Raw genomic sequence first — 16503 nt, forward strand, 5'->3', positions numbered from 1 at the left:
TATGACCAAGCGGCGGTCTTGGATGAAGAGGGCATCAGAGAATCCACGGTCGGCGCCAGTCACCCTGCTCAATGGCGTTTCAACCGGGGGGGCATGGCAGAGCCGCTTGACGGGCTGCTCTTCAGGGGTCGACCAGCAACGAGGATGGCTTCAGCGCATTTTGAAAGAAAAGGGCTTGAAAGTGAAGGACAGAGGTATTTGCAGTGCCCTGATGCGGCGGTGGGAGAAAAGTTGCCAGGGCTCAGGTCATATCATGTGAGCGGTCGCAAGAGAGGGAAGGCACGGGTGCGCCCGACTCTCGCCGAGGAAGGCGCGGCGACTCTTGTTCACCACCTCATGATTGACGGCCACGATTCCATCCATGGCGACTTCGACAGACGGCGTTCGCGGCCGCTTGAAGGGTCAGAGGTTTGTGGCGGCGGAGAAGAAAGAAGTAAGTCCGAAACTCCGCAAGATAATATGCCGTGTTGTGATGACTGATGACCGAGTCTGACACTACACTCCTGCTGCCCGCGCGACGTGGAGGTGGAGGAGGCGGATTTTATTCCGAGGCGCGTCAGCTGACAAGACGGCGCATGCGGTGGGACATTGTGCGGGATAGCGCATTCTACGAGGTTTCCCGGCTCGTCGGCTGGAGAGAGAAGCGTCGTGCGCGATTGGTTCGGGTCAGGAGACGCTGCCCACGACCTCGGCGCACAGCCGGTCTCAATGACGAGAGCCAAGGTACCAAGTGATCTGCAGATGCAGGGGCCACTGGACGCGTCCAAGAACGTCAAGGTTGGGCTGCTCGGTTGGCGGATACTCGATGATAGCTGCGCTGTAGCGTCAGCAACGGCTAATAGAGCATCAACCCAAGACCGGTAACTAACAGACGAGCTACAAGCTAATACTCGCTAGCAGGCTGACGCATAGGCGCGCGCAAGCTCCGCACAGTCCGCCAGGCGAAACGTGGTCCGCACGAAAGCCGACGCTCCGTCCGTGTTTAAGAACAGCCCGGGCCATCGGGGTTCCGCCCTGCGAACGCTGTTCAACTCTCCTCCTACAAGTTCAATTGCTTGTTTATCCTTCCGCATCGCATCCTCACCAAGCCAAAGTCGACCCACGGAAACCTGCCGTCTCAATGTCGCCCTGCCCGCCTTCGGATGCGGCCGAGTCGCTTGCTCCGGCCGCCTTGGACAATGCAGAGGCCTCGAGCCGCCATCCCCGCCCAGGCTCCTACCCTCCCATCTCTACGATTCCGTCCACTCCCCCCGAGCGACTGGCTCTCGCCGCCGAGGCCTCCGGTGCGGGCTCGGATGCGTCAGCCCCCAAGACGGTGCTCTATCTTGCATACGGGTCCAACATGGCGGCGTCGACATTTCTAGGAATGCGAGGCATCCGGCCTCTCTCGCGGATCAACGTCTCCGTTTCCTCCCTGCGACTGATGTTTGACCTGCGCGGAGCGCCCTATTGGGAGCCGTGCTTTGCCAACGTTGGTTTCAGGGACTTGGCCAAGAAGCCGGCGTCGAATGGGAGACAGGCTGAGGACGAGTGGGACGGTCGCTTGATGGGCGTCGTTTACGAGGTGACGCTCAAGGACTGGCGGAAGATCATGCAGACAGAGGGTGCAGGCTCCAGCTACAAGGAGATTGTGGTGTCGTGCATGCCCATCCGAAACGAGCATCTGGCGGTCGAAAAGCCCTTCCTGGCGAGGACTCTGTATGCGGCGCACAGCCCAGGCAGCGACGGCTCGCGGGCTTGCAACTGGTGGTCCCGAATGACGGCCATGACGCACCGGCCGGGCTCGGCACAAGCCAGCGCTCGATACCTGAAGCTCCTCTCAGACGGCGCGAGAGAAAACAATCTTCCAGACTGCTACCAGAGGTACTTGGGGTCGCTGCAGCCGTATACCATCACGCACTGGCAGCAGCGGGTGGGAGAGTATGTGTTTTTGTGCACGTGGGGACCGTTGCTCATCACCTTTCTCAAAACCACGAGCCTCTTGGCGGACGATACTGGCAGGCTTCCTGCGCGGCTGGCGGCGGGGTTGAACTTGCTCTTCAACCTCATGTGGATGAGCTACGATACCATATTCAAGCCCGTCTTTGGCGACGGCGAGAGGACGGGGAGCGACGGGAGCGACGGGAGCGACGGGAGAGACGGTTCCGGGTCGGAAAAGCTGTCGCTGATGTCGAACGGCAAGGGCAGGTAGGAGTTGGCCGAGGCTCCGCATGAGAAGGGCCAACTGGGCGTGTGTACAGTATACGGAAGACGTGCCTCGAGGACAGCCGGTCTGATGTGTCAGGAAGAAGTAGTGATTCGAGAGGTCCCGTCGTCAACGCTAGAGTTCATACGCACATGCATATTTGTATATGGGTATGTGCGCAGTGCATGACGTCGGAATCGAGGGTTGTATCGCCTCTGGTAGGCAGCATTGCGCAAACTCTATGTCAGGCAACGGAAGACGAGGCGGACGCTCGTGTCTCGCTCGCAGGTCGGCACGGAGTTTTGTTTGCCTCGTCGTCCGCCGGTCAACTGTCGGGGTTTGACACCACTTCAGCCCTGTCTCCAGGGGCGTTTCTTGTCAAGCCCAGACCCGATTCTCGTCCGTTGTCGGCATGTGAAATCGCCGTCTCTCCGTCCGGTCGATGCAGGCAGACAGGGGCAGCGAGCCGCAGCATGACAGCCGAGTCGATTGATTCCATGGTTGGGGCCCAGATCCGATGCGACCGCGTGGCGAACGAGAGAGGAATAAAGGGCGGGCATGTGAAAGTCGCCGCCAACGGCATCAACCGTCTTTGTGTTGGCCTCGCATCTCGGCTTGGGTCAAAGGACAGCGCAAGACTTGCAGGTGACGCCATTCCCGATTGGCTCGGCTCTTTGTTCGTCACGGCAGGCGGTGAGCACCCGCGAGAGGCTTGCGTCATGCCGCCAAGTGCGAGGCAGCTCCAGAGCACAAAGCCCACGGCAGAATCAGGAACTTGCGGACGCGGGGAAGCTCCTCGAAGCGGCAGTACCGGGTACCTGCCTGGGCAGTGCTCCGTCCTGCAAAACTCCGTGCAGACACTCCGATGCCCTCATATAAAGTCAATCGCGGCAAGCTTCCTCTCTCCAAGCTTCCTCTAGTCTCCCCACCCCGCCTCAGCCTCCCGCCACCGTCGACCACCGCCATCAACCAGCTACAGTCCACCTGGCCTTTACACCCTCCCCCGCTTCTCTCCGCCTTGTCTCTCGCGGTTCTCGTCGACATCGCATGCTGCCATCGCCGGTCCTGCGCTCCCTGAACCGTCGTCTGCGCATCTCGTCGTCCCCGCTCTGCTCGACCGCCGGCAACATGGCTGGCTCCGTGCTCCTCGGCGGGCATGAAAAGAAACACAAGGTCACCATTGTCGGATCGGGCAATTGGTAGGTTGGCCGCGGCAGGCAAGAGTCCCCCTCATCCGCTGACCGGGCCCGCAGGGGCTCAACCATTGCCAAGATTGTCGCCGAGAACACGCGGCAGCACAAGAACCTCTTCGAGGAGCAGGTCCAGATGTGGGTGTACGAGGAACAAGTCGTCATCCCGAGCGGCTCCAAGCACCACGATGCCGCTGCCGCCCAGCAGCCCCAGAAGCTCACCTCCATCATCAACAACCACCACGAAAACGTAAAGTATCTGCCCGGCATCACCTTGCCCTCCAACATCGTCGCCAACCCGTCCCTCGTCGACGCCGTCCGCGACTCCACCATCCTCATCTTCAACCTGCCTCACCAGTTCATCGGCAACGTCTGCAGCCAGATCCACGGCCACATCCTGCCCTATGCCCGCGGCATCAGCTGCATCAAGGGCGTCAACGTCTCCGACGATGCCGTCAGCCTCTTCAGCGAGTGGATCGGCGACGGCCTCAACATCTACGTCGGCGCCCTGAGCGGCGCCAACATTGCCAGCGAGATTGCCGCCGAGAAGTGGTCCGAGACGACCGTCGCCTACGACCCGCCCCCCATGGACAGTCGGGCGCCCACCCCGCGCTCCGGGAGCCCACTGCCCAGCCCGGGCTTCACCGTCACGGAGGTCCCCGACGGCCATCACCGCGACGCCCGTGGCCGTACCTCCAAGGTCCGGCTCACGGGGGTGCCCTCGACCTATCCCCCGCTCGACCACGAGTGCTTCCGCATGCTCTTCCACCGCCCCTACTTCCACGTCCAGATGGTCTCGGACGTGGCCGGCGTCTCCCTCGGCGGTGCCCTCAAGAACATTGTCGCCCTGGCCGCCGGCTTCGTCGACGGCCGCGGCTGGGGCGACAACGCAAAGGCTGCCATCATGCGCATCGGCCTCATGGAGATGGTCAAGTTTGGCAAGGAGTTTTTTGGCGAGACGGTTCAGAGCGCCACCTTTACCGAGTCCTCGGCCGGCGTCGCCGATCTCATCACGTCGTGCTCCGGCGGCCGCAACTTCCGCTGCGCCCGCAAGGCCGTCGAAAAGGGCATCACGGTCGACGAGGTCGAGTCCCAGGACCTCAACGGCCAGAAGCTGCAGGGAACAACGACTGCCTACGAGGTCAACAGCTTCCTCAAGGCACGCGGCCTTGACAAGGACTATCCTCTCTTTACCGCCGTCAACGACATTCTGCGTGGCACCAAGCAGGTCGACGACATTCCCCAGCTGGTGGCTGCTGCAGACGATGGCTGAGCAGAGCCAGACTCGACTCAGTGTAGCTTGAGAGCGCCATAGACGGGAACACGCCGCCAGAAACGGAATCACGCTCCGCGGATCATGGAGAACGTTACGAAGACGGAGGTGTTGGGGTGGGGGGCTATGCAAGCCGGGCGAGGAGACAAGGAGAGTAGACAAGAGAATATCACAGAGCGAGCCAATGCGTGTGCTGGATTCCAGACACGATTCGTGAAGCTCGTCATTATCAGCGACGACGTTATTGAGTTATTATAGGGCATGTACGACGATGGGGCTAGAGAGTCATCTGGACGAGCCGTACTAGATGGGCAAAAGGGGGAGGGAGCGATCTTGAGCAAGCAATAAAACACTGGCTATAGACAGTTTTATGCGACTTCTGCGGACGGCTGCCGGGCCATGTACAGGGTGCCAAGGTGAGGCCTCGCGCAGAGAGAAGGCGCAGGCACGATGCGCCCGCAACACACGATCATGCCACCATATACTCATCCGCCGCGTACTCGAGAGCGTACGTCAGCCCTTGCTGATACTGATCCAGCGGCCGCGGTGCGTCGGCGCCCATCTCACGAACCGAGCACTCGCCTTTAGGTGGGCGTTCGCGGCCCTGGTCACCCTGGCCGCGACGGCGTCTCCCCTCCGCAAAGCGCTGGTCGAGCCAGTCGAGCCAGATCTGCTGCGTGGCGTACAGGATGGAGTCGTGTCCCATGGCACGGGCCTTGACATAGTGAAGCTGGCGACGGGGAAATTCTTGACAAGTCTTGTTGACATACTTGGCAGTCAGGTCCTCTGGAATGACTTGGTCGGCCGTGCCCTGGAGCACCAGCAGCGGCTCGGCGAAGTCCTTGCCGCCGGCCACGGATAGGTTGGCGAAGCGCTCGGCGTCGTCTGACTGGATGAAGTCGCCGTGCACGAGGGCCCTCTGGGGATCCGCGCCTACTATGGCGGCGAGGGCGGCGGTCCAGACCGAGTTGCAGCCCTGGACGTCCTCGACGAGGTTCAGGAGTCGGATGCCCGCCGGTGTCAGCATGCTCGACAGCGACACGTTTCTCAGCACGGAGACGATGGACTTGGCGGTCTGCAGGAGGCCGATGCTGAACTCGGGCCCGCGGCTGGCGAGCTCAATGGCGTTTGTGATGGGCGCGACGGCAATGGCGCCGAGGTAGCCGGGCACCTTGGCCTCGAGCTGCTGCTGGGCGGCCGCCCAGGCCGCGGCGCCGCCCTGCGAGTGGCCCACGACGACAAAGTCCTCGGTCAGGGCGCGCGGGAAGGCGGCGTGGGCGGCCTTGGCTGCGTACAGCAGGTCGTTGGCGGCGGCGGGCGAGGCAAGGTACTGGTGCGTGATGGGCTCGCGACCGCGTCCGTCGTCGACAGACACGCCCAGGCCGGCGTAGTCGGTGCCGACGACGGCGAAGCCCGCGAGGGCGAGGGCGTAGGGGGCCGAGAACTGGGCCCACAGGTTGCGGACGTGCGAGGGGGCGCACTCTGCGAAGACGCCCGAGGTCCCGTGTGCCCAGGCGACCAGGGGCGCCTTGGAGCCGACGCGGGGGAGGTAGGGCCAGAGGACAAAGGCCGAGACGGGCACGGCGGATCCGTCGAGGGCGCGCGACTGGTAGACGATGCGCGACAGGGCCAGCGCAGGCGCCACGGTGTACCGGCTCGTGTTGGTCAAGGGCTCGACCTTGAGGACGGCGCCGGGCGGGGCGTGTTGGCCGTCCGGGGCCGTGTAAAAGGGGTCGGAGCGGACGGACCCGGCGGCCCAGTTGGAGCGCTCGAACCGCACGGCGGCGCTGATGGCGTCGGCGGCGGCAGCGGTCAGGTTGGCAGCTGCCATCTGCGAGTCGGAGAGGCGAAAGGGCAGCGACTCGGGGAGGAGATAGGGCGGCCAGCCGATGGCGTCTACCGTCGACGACAGCAGCCACGGCGCCGCGGCAACCGTGGCGAGTCCGCGGGCGAGTCGCATTCTGGGGCTTGCTGCTGCTGCTGCTGCTACTCCTCTTCCGTTGGAGGAGGCACTGGAGGACGCCGGCGGTGATGATGCTTACTCTCTGCTGCTTCTCGAGGCGCCGTCTGCACCTGCGGCCGGCGCTGGCTGCTGCATGTCTGCTCGGGCCCGCCGGCTTATAAGTCGCTGACGAGGCCCGCGTCGAGCGTCAGCATCGCCCGGCATTAGTGTTGGCTCGCGCTCTGCTCACCGCAACGGCCGGCTGGCCCAACCACATTGCATTGCGAGCGCAATTCCTCTCAGCAGCAGGGGCCGCCGCGCGGTCGCCGCTCGCCACGCAGCATTTTCGTGGGCCCTCGATCACCAAGAGCGTCTCAGTCTACGGTATTGAGTTTCCGCGAGACCGCTAAGACGCCTGGCGGCGCCCCGGATCCGATTGTCACGATGGCCCACCAACAAGCCCCATTGCGCTGGCAAGCCGTCCGTCTGCGTTGGGCGGCGCAGCTTGCCATGACGATTTCATTTCTTTTGCTGCGGCTGTCTCCTCTGCCGGGCCCCTTATCTCTGGCAATGTAAACATGCTCGCCCCCTTGGTCCGTCCGCGTTGGGGGCCCGCTGTTGGCCCGTCCCCGATAAGCGTCATAATTGTCCGCTCCGGTCTCGGGCCCCGCCAGGCCGGCCGGGGCCGGGGCCGGTCGACTTCTCAGCTCCTGGTAGTCTAGAATCGCCCTGCATTCTGCAGTAGACCAGCAAAGACAGCTGTTTCTGCACGATCGGGGGTTGCTTGTGCGTTAAAAGCTGCTTTCTGACAGCTGGTTCAGAGCTCGGTGTCCGCTACTATGTATTCATCACATGGCCGCATGCAGCAGAGAGCCAGAGACAGGGGGGGGCCTTCGGGAATAAGAACTTGTCAGCTGCCACCGGCACCTCCATGGGTTGGTTATACGGTAGGATCCACTGTACACTTCACTTTCATCCGTTGCACCACCGTGGCTTCCAACAGAACTAGGTTGGCTGGGTAGCTGCTGTGCTTCGTCGGCGTTGGTCGAGTCTTCGTCCTCTCCCAACAACTGCCGGCCCACAGCTACGGTAGTCCCCCACACCCCCTCTGCATGCATGGTCGTTGAGAGCTGGTGGCACGGATCGGATCCATGGCGGTTACACGGGGGCCCATCGGGAGGGCGCACCCACGGCCCGGATCCGTCTCGATCTCCGACGCGCCGGCGCCGAAACATGCACGCCCATGCCAGGCACTGGGCGTCCTGTGCCGGCCATGGCTGCTGCTGCTGCTGCTGCTGCCGCTGCCACGTCCGTCTCTCGTGGACATGCATGTCGATGGCCGTCGATGGCGACGTCGGCAGCTCCCAGCGGCACAGTGGCGATGCCGGCACTAAAGGACAATCCGGTTAAGTCGGATTCCTCTGCCACCGGTGCTGCCCCAAGCCCCCCAAGCCCCTCCTTTGTCTCGTTCTCGGGTGGCCTGGGAAACTCGGCCGCTCGGTTCCGATTCCGTCGAGTGTATGGAGTACACACGGGACGGTCCTGTGTTTCGCCTCAACCCGCCCGGGAGACCTTCACAATGGGCTCACCGGTGTATCGCTTCTGCTGGCCATGTAGTTCGCCACGCCATTGCCCCGGGGCCGTCGCAACCTCCTCCTTCTTCCTCATCCTTCCTCTGCCTTCCCCATCCTTCCTCTGCCTTCCCCATCCTTCCTCTGCCTTCCCCATCCTTCCTCTGCCTCGACTCCTCCCACGAGGGGCCCCGCCTCTGATGGCGCGACCCGAGAGCCTCACCGAGGCCGAAAAGGCGCTCCACGACCAGTCCAACCTGCTGCCCCGGCGGCAGCTCATCTCGTGCCTCGGCGTCATGTCCCTGGCCATGCTCATCTCCTTCGTCGACCAAAACGGCATCTCCACGGTGCTGCCCACCATTGCCGCCGACCTCGACGCCCGCGACACCATCTCGTGGGCCGGCACCGCCTCGCTGCTGGCCAACACCACCTTCCAGATGCTCTACGGCCGCCTGTCGGACCTCTTTGGCCGCAAGGCCGTCTTCATCGCCGCCGTCCTGCTGCTCGCCCTCGCAGACCTGCTGTGCGGCCTGAGCGCCAGCCCGGCCTCGTTTTACGTCTTCCGCGCCCTCGCCGGCATCGGTGGCGGCGGCATCACAAACCTCGCCATGATCATCGTCTCCGACGTCGTCACCCTCGAGCGCCGAGGCAAGTACCAGGGCATCACCGGCAGCATGATTGGCCTCGGCAGCGTCACGGGGCCCTTTCTCGCCGCCGCCTTTGTCGACCGCGCCACCTGGCGCGCCCTGTTCTGGATGCTCGCCCCCCTCGGGGCTCTCAACGGCCTGCTGGCCTACCTCTACCTGCCCTCCAAGGAGCCGACGGCGACCTTTTCCGAGAGCGTCAAGAATATTGACTGGCTGGGGACCCTGGCGTCGTCCGTGGGGACCATCTTTCTCCTGATTCCCATCTCCGGAGGTTCGTTGCTCAACCACCCCCAGGCCGCTGTACTTTCTAATTGGGCCACGGACTCCTCGGATAAAGGGGGATGGTCTGCGGTGATTAACAATGCCTCCTGCTAGGCGGTGCCTACTTTCCGTGGAACTCTCCACTCATCATTTCCATGCTCGTCATCGGCAGCATATCCCTCGTCCTCTTCGTGCTGGTCGAGTGGAAGCTTGCCAAGCTCCCCGTGATGCCGCGTCAGTACACCAACTCACCAGTCCCCCGCTGAGCACGAGCCCCGACAAATACAATCCATCTGACGCGTGACTTATCGCAGTCTCCATGTACCGAAACCCCGTTGTCGTCGTGCTGCTGGCTCAGAGCTTCCTCCTCGGCCTCGTCTACCAGTCCTACATCTACTACATCCCCCTCTATCTGCAGAACGCGCACCAGTTCTCCATTCTCGTTTCCGCACTCGTCTTTATTCCCATGATGGGCACGCAGAGCATCGTCTCCGCTCTGTCCGGCCTCTGGATCTCGCGATATAAACGCTACGCCATCGTCATTCGCTTCGGCTTCGGCGTCTGGACTGTGTAAGTCGGCCTTCAACCTCCCTCTTGCGCGACGCAAAACCAGACTTTGTTGGATTTGCTTGCTGATTGATGGTGCAGCGGCGCCGGACTGGCCCTGATCTACGACCGACAAACAAACCCAGGCATCATCGTCGTAGTCCTTCTCATCATCGGCTTGGGCGTCGGCTGCGTCTTCCAACCGACCCTCGTCGCCCTGCAAGCCCACTCGACCAAGTCTCGCCGCGCCGTCATCATCTCGAACCGCAACTTCAACCGCTGCGCCGGCGGAGCATGCGGGCTCGCCGTCTCCGCCGCCGTTCTGCAGGCCAGGCTGCGAGCCACGCTGCCCCCTGAATATGCCTATCTGGCGGGGTCGACGTACTCCCTGCCCCATTTCGATGGCGGCGTGCCACCGGCCGTCTTGGACGCGTACATGGCGGCCAGCCATGCCGTGTTTATCCTGCAGGTGCCCTTAGTTGGGATTTGCTTCTTGTGCACTGTTTTCCTCAAGGATCGAGGGTTGGCGCCCAAGGAGGAGTCCGCCGCCGGACAGCCAGTCGGGGTGAGAGACGAGGAAGAGCAGCAAAGCTCCAGAACTGAAGACGGCGCTCCGCGGGACGGTGCGGGCGAAGTGGTCGGTTCTGGGCCGGAAAAGCCTGAAGACAAGGTGCGAAGCAACAGGAACGAGCAACGACAAAGGATAGACGGATCATGGACATAGTCTCATAAAAGTGCATAGCTAACGTCGATATGCAGTTGCCGATATGGCTTGATGTACATACACGAATCAACAAGACACTTGAACGATTTCCTTTTCACCTACAGCCAAGCGCAATGTGCATGAGACCTGGTTCCGCCTCAGTACAAGGGCAACCTGTAGGCGCCAAAGTCGTGCTCCCAAGAATCGATGGGACGCCTGGTCATGGACGTAGCTCAGGTCGGAGCCGTTGGCCAGGAAAAAGACGCTGTCTCAAAGATCATCAAAGGAACCGAAGCCGGTGTCAGTCATGCCGGCCACGGTGCAGACGACAGCGCCCGAGTGGACCATCTGGCCCTGCTAGCTGATGGCCAGGCCGCAGCCGCCGGTGGACATTTAGCGGTACTGGAACGTGTCGGGCGCGGGCACCCAGGACGAGATGTGGACGACGTCGTCGGCGACGCCCTTGTGCGAGTAGGCAAATATCACGTTGCAGTAGTGGGTGGTGCTGTCCGGAACCCACTCAGAGCCAACGGACACGGTCATGTTCATCGACGTCTGCACCGACGCGGCGTCGATGCTGTCCAGGCTAGTGAGTAACGCAGACTGAACATGGCCCGTCGTGCACAGGTCAGCCAGAGACGCCATCTTTCTTGCTTTCCAATGAGGCCGGGACTAGGCTTGGACTATCAGGGGTCCAGAGATGTCGCCTTTCCCGATGGTCCGGGTACCGAGCGGACGAGCAGGGCATCCTATACATGTCAACGGCCGCCCGACGACTCGCCAAGCAAGATAGACTGATGTGGCTTCCGGGCGGCTAAATGGACTCTGATTGGAGGTCTCACCGGTCTTCTTCCCTTCTTCCGGGGCCGAGACCGAATAGAGGCGGCAGTGCGGGGCCAAAGCGACCCGCCAGACGGGCCGGATTGATGGCTTTCCGGGGCTTGCTTTATATACGGAGGAGGCCGCCACAGCTTGGTGGAGGTAAGAGCCTTTACTTTCCTCTTTCCCAATGCATTGTGCATCATAGGTCTGGCACTGCTTGCGAATAGATAACGTCTATAATTGCTCATACATGGAAGCTGGATAAATTGTCAAGCCCAAGGCCAGGAATATTAGAACTCAATGTGAAGACCCTTGATTCAATTACTTTATACTCTGACAAAATTCGAGAAGAAAAATTCGGACCTTTTATGTTGGCTGTTGTCCGTCGGAGTTGTTATCATGCCCTTGACGCGGTGTGTACCCTAATGCCTTGCCCTCTTCCATGGAGAAATAGACAGGTTCTGTTCCCAAAGGAGGTAGAGCTAGACGGAAAGGACTTTTGCCGGAATCAAGTAATGGCCAAGGCTTGGATCAATGTCGCCGAGCTATAAGTGGAAGGCCAGACGTTTGTCCCGAAAAATATGGGGAGGTAGGAAAGGTAAAAAAGAGGATCGCGGTTAATTTATTGCGTGATTTTGCATTGCTCCTTTTAGTCAGCTGTGCCCGTGCCTATAAACGGCACACATCTTGTTGGCAGCGAAAAGCCATGATTCGACAAGTGGAGGTAGGAAACGAGGGTAATACAGTAGTGAGAGTTGGTGCTCCAGGGGTATCCCTAACAAAAACGCCCATTAAACAAAGCCGTTTCTGGTTTCTCGAGTTGAATGCCAAGCCTTGATTCTAACCAACAAGCAACATCCTGGAAGGGGTATCCATCGACGTGGTATACATCCGCTCCTGTCATTCGTCCGTCCAGGGGCCCTGGCTTGAAATCACCTTTGCTATGACCAAGCTTATCCTTACCTTTAGTTGGGCATCTGATATGAGAGATTCCACTCTATAAACACTCTCTCGCACTTACCCACTCACTGACTGAATGCGCGCGAAGCTTGTCCGACTCTCTGTTGTCTCTCAACGCCGAGCCGAGCTTGAATCAGCAACCGCCTTCGCCGCCCGTCTGCTCTCCCGCTGTTTACACGACCGCAACGATGCATTGGCCCGCGTGGTTGACGTGGTACAAGAAGCCAGAGTTCCGCGACATCAAGGAGTACTCGCAGGCCGTCGGCTCTGGGAAGCGTCCCATCAGCCCCGATGGACGCAGCAGCATGATCCCCAGGCACCTCAAGGTGGACAGAGTGCTTGACAACAAAACGTGTACGGAGACAGACTCACCGACCCCTGGTTGAAAGAAAGGACAGGGCTAACCGATGATGTCGTCGTCGTCCAGGCAGTCCCATGTCCCTTTTCGATTTCTACATGTACCTGAAGCACATAGAGTTTTCCGAGGAGAACCTCGAGTTCTATATCTGGTATACTCCGCGTCCTTGCCCCCATACGAATGCCTTGAACTAAACGGTCCAGGCATAAGAACTATGAGCGGAACTATGAGGCTGCCAGCGGTGACAAAGGCGACGTCTCTTCCCTCGTCTCATCAGATGCCAGCCTGGTGGAAAAGGCACCTGGTCTTGGCCTCGATCCTGAAGCAGGCAAGTCTTACCGCCATCTACAACTTGTCTAGCACGCTGACACGCGAGACACAGCCGAGCAAACCGTTGCCCAAATCGCACAGCTCATCAGCGCTGGCGCGACATGCACACGAGGCTCGAAGTGCAAGCTGACATGCGCTGACCGCATCAAGTCATCCGGAGACGATGGCTGCAAGCTGCCCGCGCACGCCACCAGCAGCACTGCCACCCTGACGAACTCGGAAGCCGGCTACCGCCGAGATCTCAACACTATCGCCCAGACGTTCCTCGTCCCCGGCGCGCCCAAGGAACTGAATATCCCGCCCGCGATGCGCTCCAAGGCCCTCGCCAGCATACAGACCTCGTCCGACCCCTCCGTCCTACGCCCCGTCGCCGACCATGTCTACCAGCTGCTCCGGAACTGCTCGCACCGCAACTTCGTCCGCCTCGGCGTCTCCAACGGCACCTTCGAGACCGTCTGCGTGGCCACGGGCCTCGGCATCGCCCTGACCATCGCCGGCTTCCTGGCCGTCCTGCTGCTCGCCTTCACCCCGTACCGCGGCGTCCACTCGGGCTGGACAGTGTTCGCTGTCTGGCCCATGTGGTGGCTGGGCATGAGCCTCATCATGTCTGGCCTGCGCGGAAGCTGCTTCTTCCTCCTGCTCTTCTCGCGCCGCCAGCCGCTGCCCTGGGAGCGCTTCACCGACGCCGAGATGGCCACGACGAGGCGGACAGGCCTGCTGCGCATCCTGTCGCGCCTCATGATCTTCGACCGCAAGTTCCGCGTCAAGGATGTCCACCTGCGGCAACTCCAGCGCAAGATTGTCATGCAGAGCTTGGTTGGCGGCGCCGCCTTTGCGAGCTGCGGCGTCTTGCTGTTCATCTTCTTGCCCGTCTGGTACGGCAACATGTAAGGGTCCGTCGGTTTACAGGGCCCAGATATGGGAGGAAGACGCATACGTCGTTTGTAAGATTGAGCTGCCTGAAGAGGTCCTTGAGGCAGAACAGAGAGGCGAAGAATCGTAATAATTTTACTGCAGCTTAGAGATGTCCACGGTATATAAGGGGTGGGACAGCGGCGCTCGCCACTGTATAGCATGCGAGTTCGAGCGCCCGCATACTCTTTAGGGAACTCGGATGCCTGCGGTTGCGTCCGCTTAGGGGTCTCGGCAGCTGCTACACTTGGGCAGTCGAGTCGCTATCAACATGCTGCCGATGGTTCGGCTGTGTGGCTTTGACCTGGGACTTGATTTGAATACTTTCTGGCGGTAGATGCCGATTGCGGCGGTATGTCGAGGGGCTCTGCTGGTGATAGCTTGCTCGTCATGTCGATTGTAGGAGACATGGGCTGTCCTTTTGATTGTCGCATTAATGCGTAAATGACCTTGGATCGGCACAAGATTCGATCGAGTAAAGACGCTGCTTGCCTCTCGTAAGGCGGTTTTCCGGAGTGCTAGGACAGAAACAGGCACAGGGGCGATGGTCTTACAATATTGCACAGCCCACCGTCTCGTTCCGCACAGGAAACTACAGGATCAGGGTGGTGGGGGAATCAAGTGGATGGTATTCACCCGGTAGCCCACCCGTATTGCGTAGCTCGAGACGTTCCTTGCACGGGCATCCTTCAGCTACGTTGAGCGCTTGGTCGATCTCGTCTCTCGGACGTGAACTCTGCTATCTCCGGTGACCGTCCTGTCCTTGGTGCCGGGCGGGCCCAGACCAAGCGCGAGAAGCGAGGCGCAGATGGAACCGCGATGCAAGCTAGCCCCTCTTTATTGTCCGTCCACACCGGGGTTAGCAAAAGCACGTGCCGGAGAACCCCAGGTTTCACATCTCTGGCCATTGAAAGCCAATCATGGCTGGCCGTCGGATGGGCCACGGAGATGTCGGGGGAGAGCATTCCCGGATTAGGCAATCGGCTCTCCGCCTGGCCATGTGGGGCGTCCGGTCGCCGGGCTTTAAGTGCGGATTTGCGGCCGGCGAGCAGGAATGCGAAACGGGCCACGAGAGCTTGCGAGCTTTTGGTCTGATATTTGCAGTTTACCTTGACTGCACCATTGTGAGTCGGGGCTTGAGATGGACGCGTATAAAAGAGCCGCCCATGCCATTCTCGTTTCCCTCGCTCTCTTTACTTCGTATAAGTCGCAGGAACCAAAACACAACGAAAGCATCGAGGTCCACTGAATCTTCATTGAACTTTGTAGAAACTTTGTCTAGCCATCGCTTGCCTTGCCGTCCCCTCGCTTCCGGCTCAAGCACGACAGTCTGAATAAAAGCAGAGAGACAATCGAGCACAATGCAGCAGAAATACGCCAAGGACCAGCCCGCGGGCTTCACCAACCGCATCGAGCGCGTGGCCATTGTCGGGGTAAGTATAAAGGATGTTCTTGGCGCACCTCTACGGCCAAGGCGCGGAGCATCAGTCTTCAATTCCAGGCGAACATGCATTGGACTGACACACGTTGAACAGGCCAGCGGCCAGGTAGGTAGCCACATGACGGCCGCCCTGCTCTCGACCGGCAAGCACACCGTCACGGCCCTCACGCGCAGCGGCGGCAACAGCAAGATGCCCGCGGGCGTCACAGTGGCCGCCGTCGACTACGACAGGGAGGAGACGCTCGTCGACGCCCTACGCGGCCAGCAGTTCCTCATCATCTCCATATCTGTGCTGGCGCCGCCAGAGTCGCAGACCAAGCTCATCAAGGCGGCGGCCAAGGCCGGCGTGGCCTGGGTTATGCCCAACTGTTACGGCACCGACGTCCGCAACGCCGCCCTCGCGGCCGAGAATCTGACGGGCCCCGCGGTGCTTGGCGGCATCGAGGCCGTGGAGCGCGAGGGCGTGTCGTCGTGGGTGGCCATGTGCTGCTCGTTTTGGTACGAGTTCTCGCTGTCCATGGGCCCCGGGTGGTACGGCTTCGACTTTGCCGGCAACAGGGTTACGCTCATCGACGACGGCAAGACGCGCATCAACACGTCGACGTGGGAGCAATGCGGACGCGCCATTAAGAGCCTGCTTACCCTCAAGGAGTTGCCCGAGGATGAGGCCGACACGTCGCTGACACTGTCGCGGTGGCGCAACCAGCCCCTGTACATCTCGAGCTTCCTCATCTCGCAGCGCGACATGCTCGACAGCGTCAACCGCGTGGCGGGCACCTCGGACGCCGACTGGCAGATCGAGCACGAGGAGAGCCAGGCTCGGTACCGACGCGGCTTCGACATGTTTAAGCAGGGGTCGCATCTCGGCTTCGGCATCGCCCTCTACACGCGCACCTTTTTCCCCAACGGCGACGGCAACTTTCAGGACAAGCACGGGCTGGCCAATGAGGCGCTGGGTCTGCCCGAGGAGAGCCTGGACGAGGCGACGAAGCGAGCATTGGGCATGATTCAAGGCGGGTTCCAGCGCAAGCCCCAAGAGCTCAACTTATACAAGGAGGGGTAAGGGCGGAGCTGTTATGAGGAAAGGATGTCGTACATCCTTGTGCCTATGCTGTAGATACGGCCGTGAAGTCTTCTTCCTGGTCAAATGAAATGCGAGGGAGCTATGGAATGGCTACGGTTGCTCCTTGTGTTTACGGAGGAGCATGTTGCGGCTTGTGCATCGCGGGCCGCTATATGGTAGGAGAAAGTGAAGGTCCAGATGAGCAAGTCAAGTGACCGCCCCCGTTTGAAGAGGGACAAAACGGCCTTTGTCTGCCCTCGTGTGAATCTAGGTCAAGAAAAGAGAGTCATGTTCCGATG

At 60.8% G+C, this 16503-nt stretch overlaps 7 protein-coding genes across 7 annotated transcripts; 5 read left to right on the top strand and 2 right to left on the bottom strand.

Annotated features, from left to right (window-relative positions):
- Nucleotides 1-1120: 1120 nt before the first annotated feature.
- HRG_05319 (AIG2-like family domain-containing protein) lies at nt 1121-2191 on the top strand (the record flags this gene model as incomplete). Its single annotated transcript, XM_044863790.1, has 1 exon — nt 1121-2191. The coding sequence occupies one exon, from the start codon at nt 1121-1123 to the stop codon at nt 2189-2191; it is 1071 nt and encodes a 356-aa protein (XP_044720322.1).
- Nucleotides 2192-3232: 1041 nt separating this feature from the next.
- Nucleotides 3233-4648, top strand: HRG_05320 (glycerol-3-phosphate dehydrogenase [NAD(+)]; the record flags this gene model as incomplete). The annotated part of the gene is made up of 3 exons (XM_044863791.1): nt 3233-3384; nt 3439-3535; nt 3581-4648. The coding sequence occupies 3 exons, from the start codon at nt 3233-3235 to the stop codon at nt 4646-4648; spliced, it is 1317 nt and encodes a 438-aa protein (XP_044720323.1).
- Nucleotides 4649-5117: 469 nt separating this feature from the next.
- On the bottom strand, nt 5118-6608 carry HRG_05321 (serine aminopeptidase, s33 domain-containing protein; the record flags this gene model as incomplete). Its single annotated transcript, XM_044863792.1, has 1 exon — nt 5118-6608. The coding sequence occupies one exon, from the start codon at nt 6606-6608 to the stop codon at nt 5118-5120; it is 1491 nt and encodes a 496-aa protein (XP_044720324.1).
- A 1753-nt stretch (nt 6609-8361) lies between these two features.
- Nucleotides 8362-10339, top strand: HRG_05322 (major facilitator superfamily domain-containing protein; the record flags this gene model as incomplete). The annotated part of the gene is made up of 4 exons (XM_044863793.1): nt 8362-9079; nt 9184-9303; nt 9384-9639; nt 9718-10339. 4 exons carry the CDS (start codon nt 8362-8364, stop codon nt 10337-10339), a joined length of 1716 nt encoding a protein of 571 aa, XP_044720325.1.
- A 372-nt stretch (nt 10340-10711) lies between these two features.
- On the bottom strand, nt 10712-10963 carry HRG_05323 (uncharacterized protein; the record flags this gene model as incomplete). The annotated part of the gene is made up of 1 exon (XM_044863794.1): nt 10712-10963. The coding sequence occupies one exon, from the start codon at nt 10961-10963 to the stop codon at nt 10712-10714; it is 252 nt and encodes an 83-aa protein (XP_044720326.1).
- Nucleotides 10964-12288: 1325 nt separating this feature from the next.
- On the top strand, nt 12289-13679 carry HRG_05324 (regulator of G protein signaling domain-containing protein; the record flags this gene model as incomplete). The annotated part of the gene is made up of 4 exons (XM_044863795.1): nt 12289-12454; nt 12528-12609; nt 12662-12786; nt 12841-13679. 4 exons carry the CDS (start codon nt 12289-12291, stop codon nt 13677-13679), a joined length of 1212 nt encoding a protein of 403 aa, XP_044720327.1.
- Nucleotides 13680-15061: 1382 nt separating this feature from the next.
- Nucleotides 15062-16204, top strand: HRG_05325 (nmrA-like family domain-containing protein; the record flags this gene model as incomplete). The annotated part of the gene is made up of 2 exons (XM_044863796.1): nt 15062-15133; nt 15236-16204. 2 exons carry the CDS (start codon nt 15062-15064, stop codon nt 16202-16204), a joined length of 1041 nt encoding a protein of 346 aa, XP_044720328.1.
- Between the last annotated feature and the right edge of the window lie 299 nt (nt 16205-16503).

This window comes from Hirsutella rhossiliensis (assembly GCF_020360975.1).
Source record: "Hirsutella rhossiliensis strain HR02 chromosome Unknown scaffold00005, whole genome shotgun sequence".
NCBI classification, from domain to species: domain Eukaryota; kingdom Fungi; phylum Ascomycota; class Sordariomycetes; order Hypocreales; family Ophiocordycipitaceae; genus Hirsutella; species Hirsutella rhossiliensis.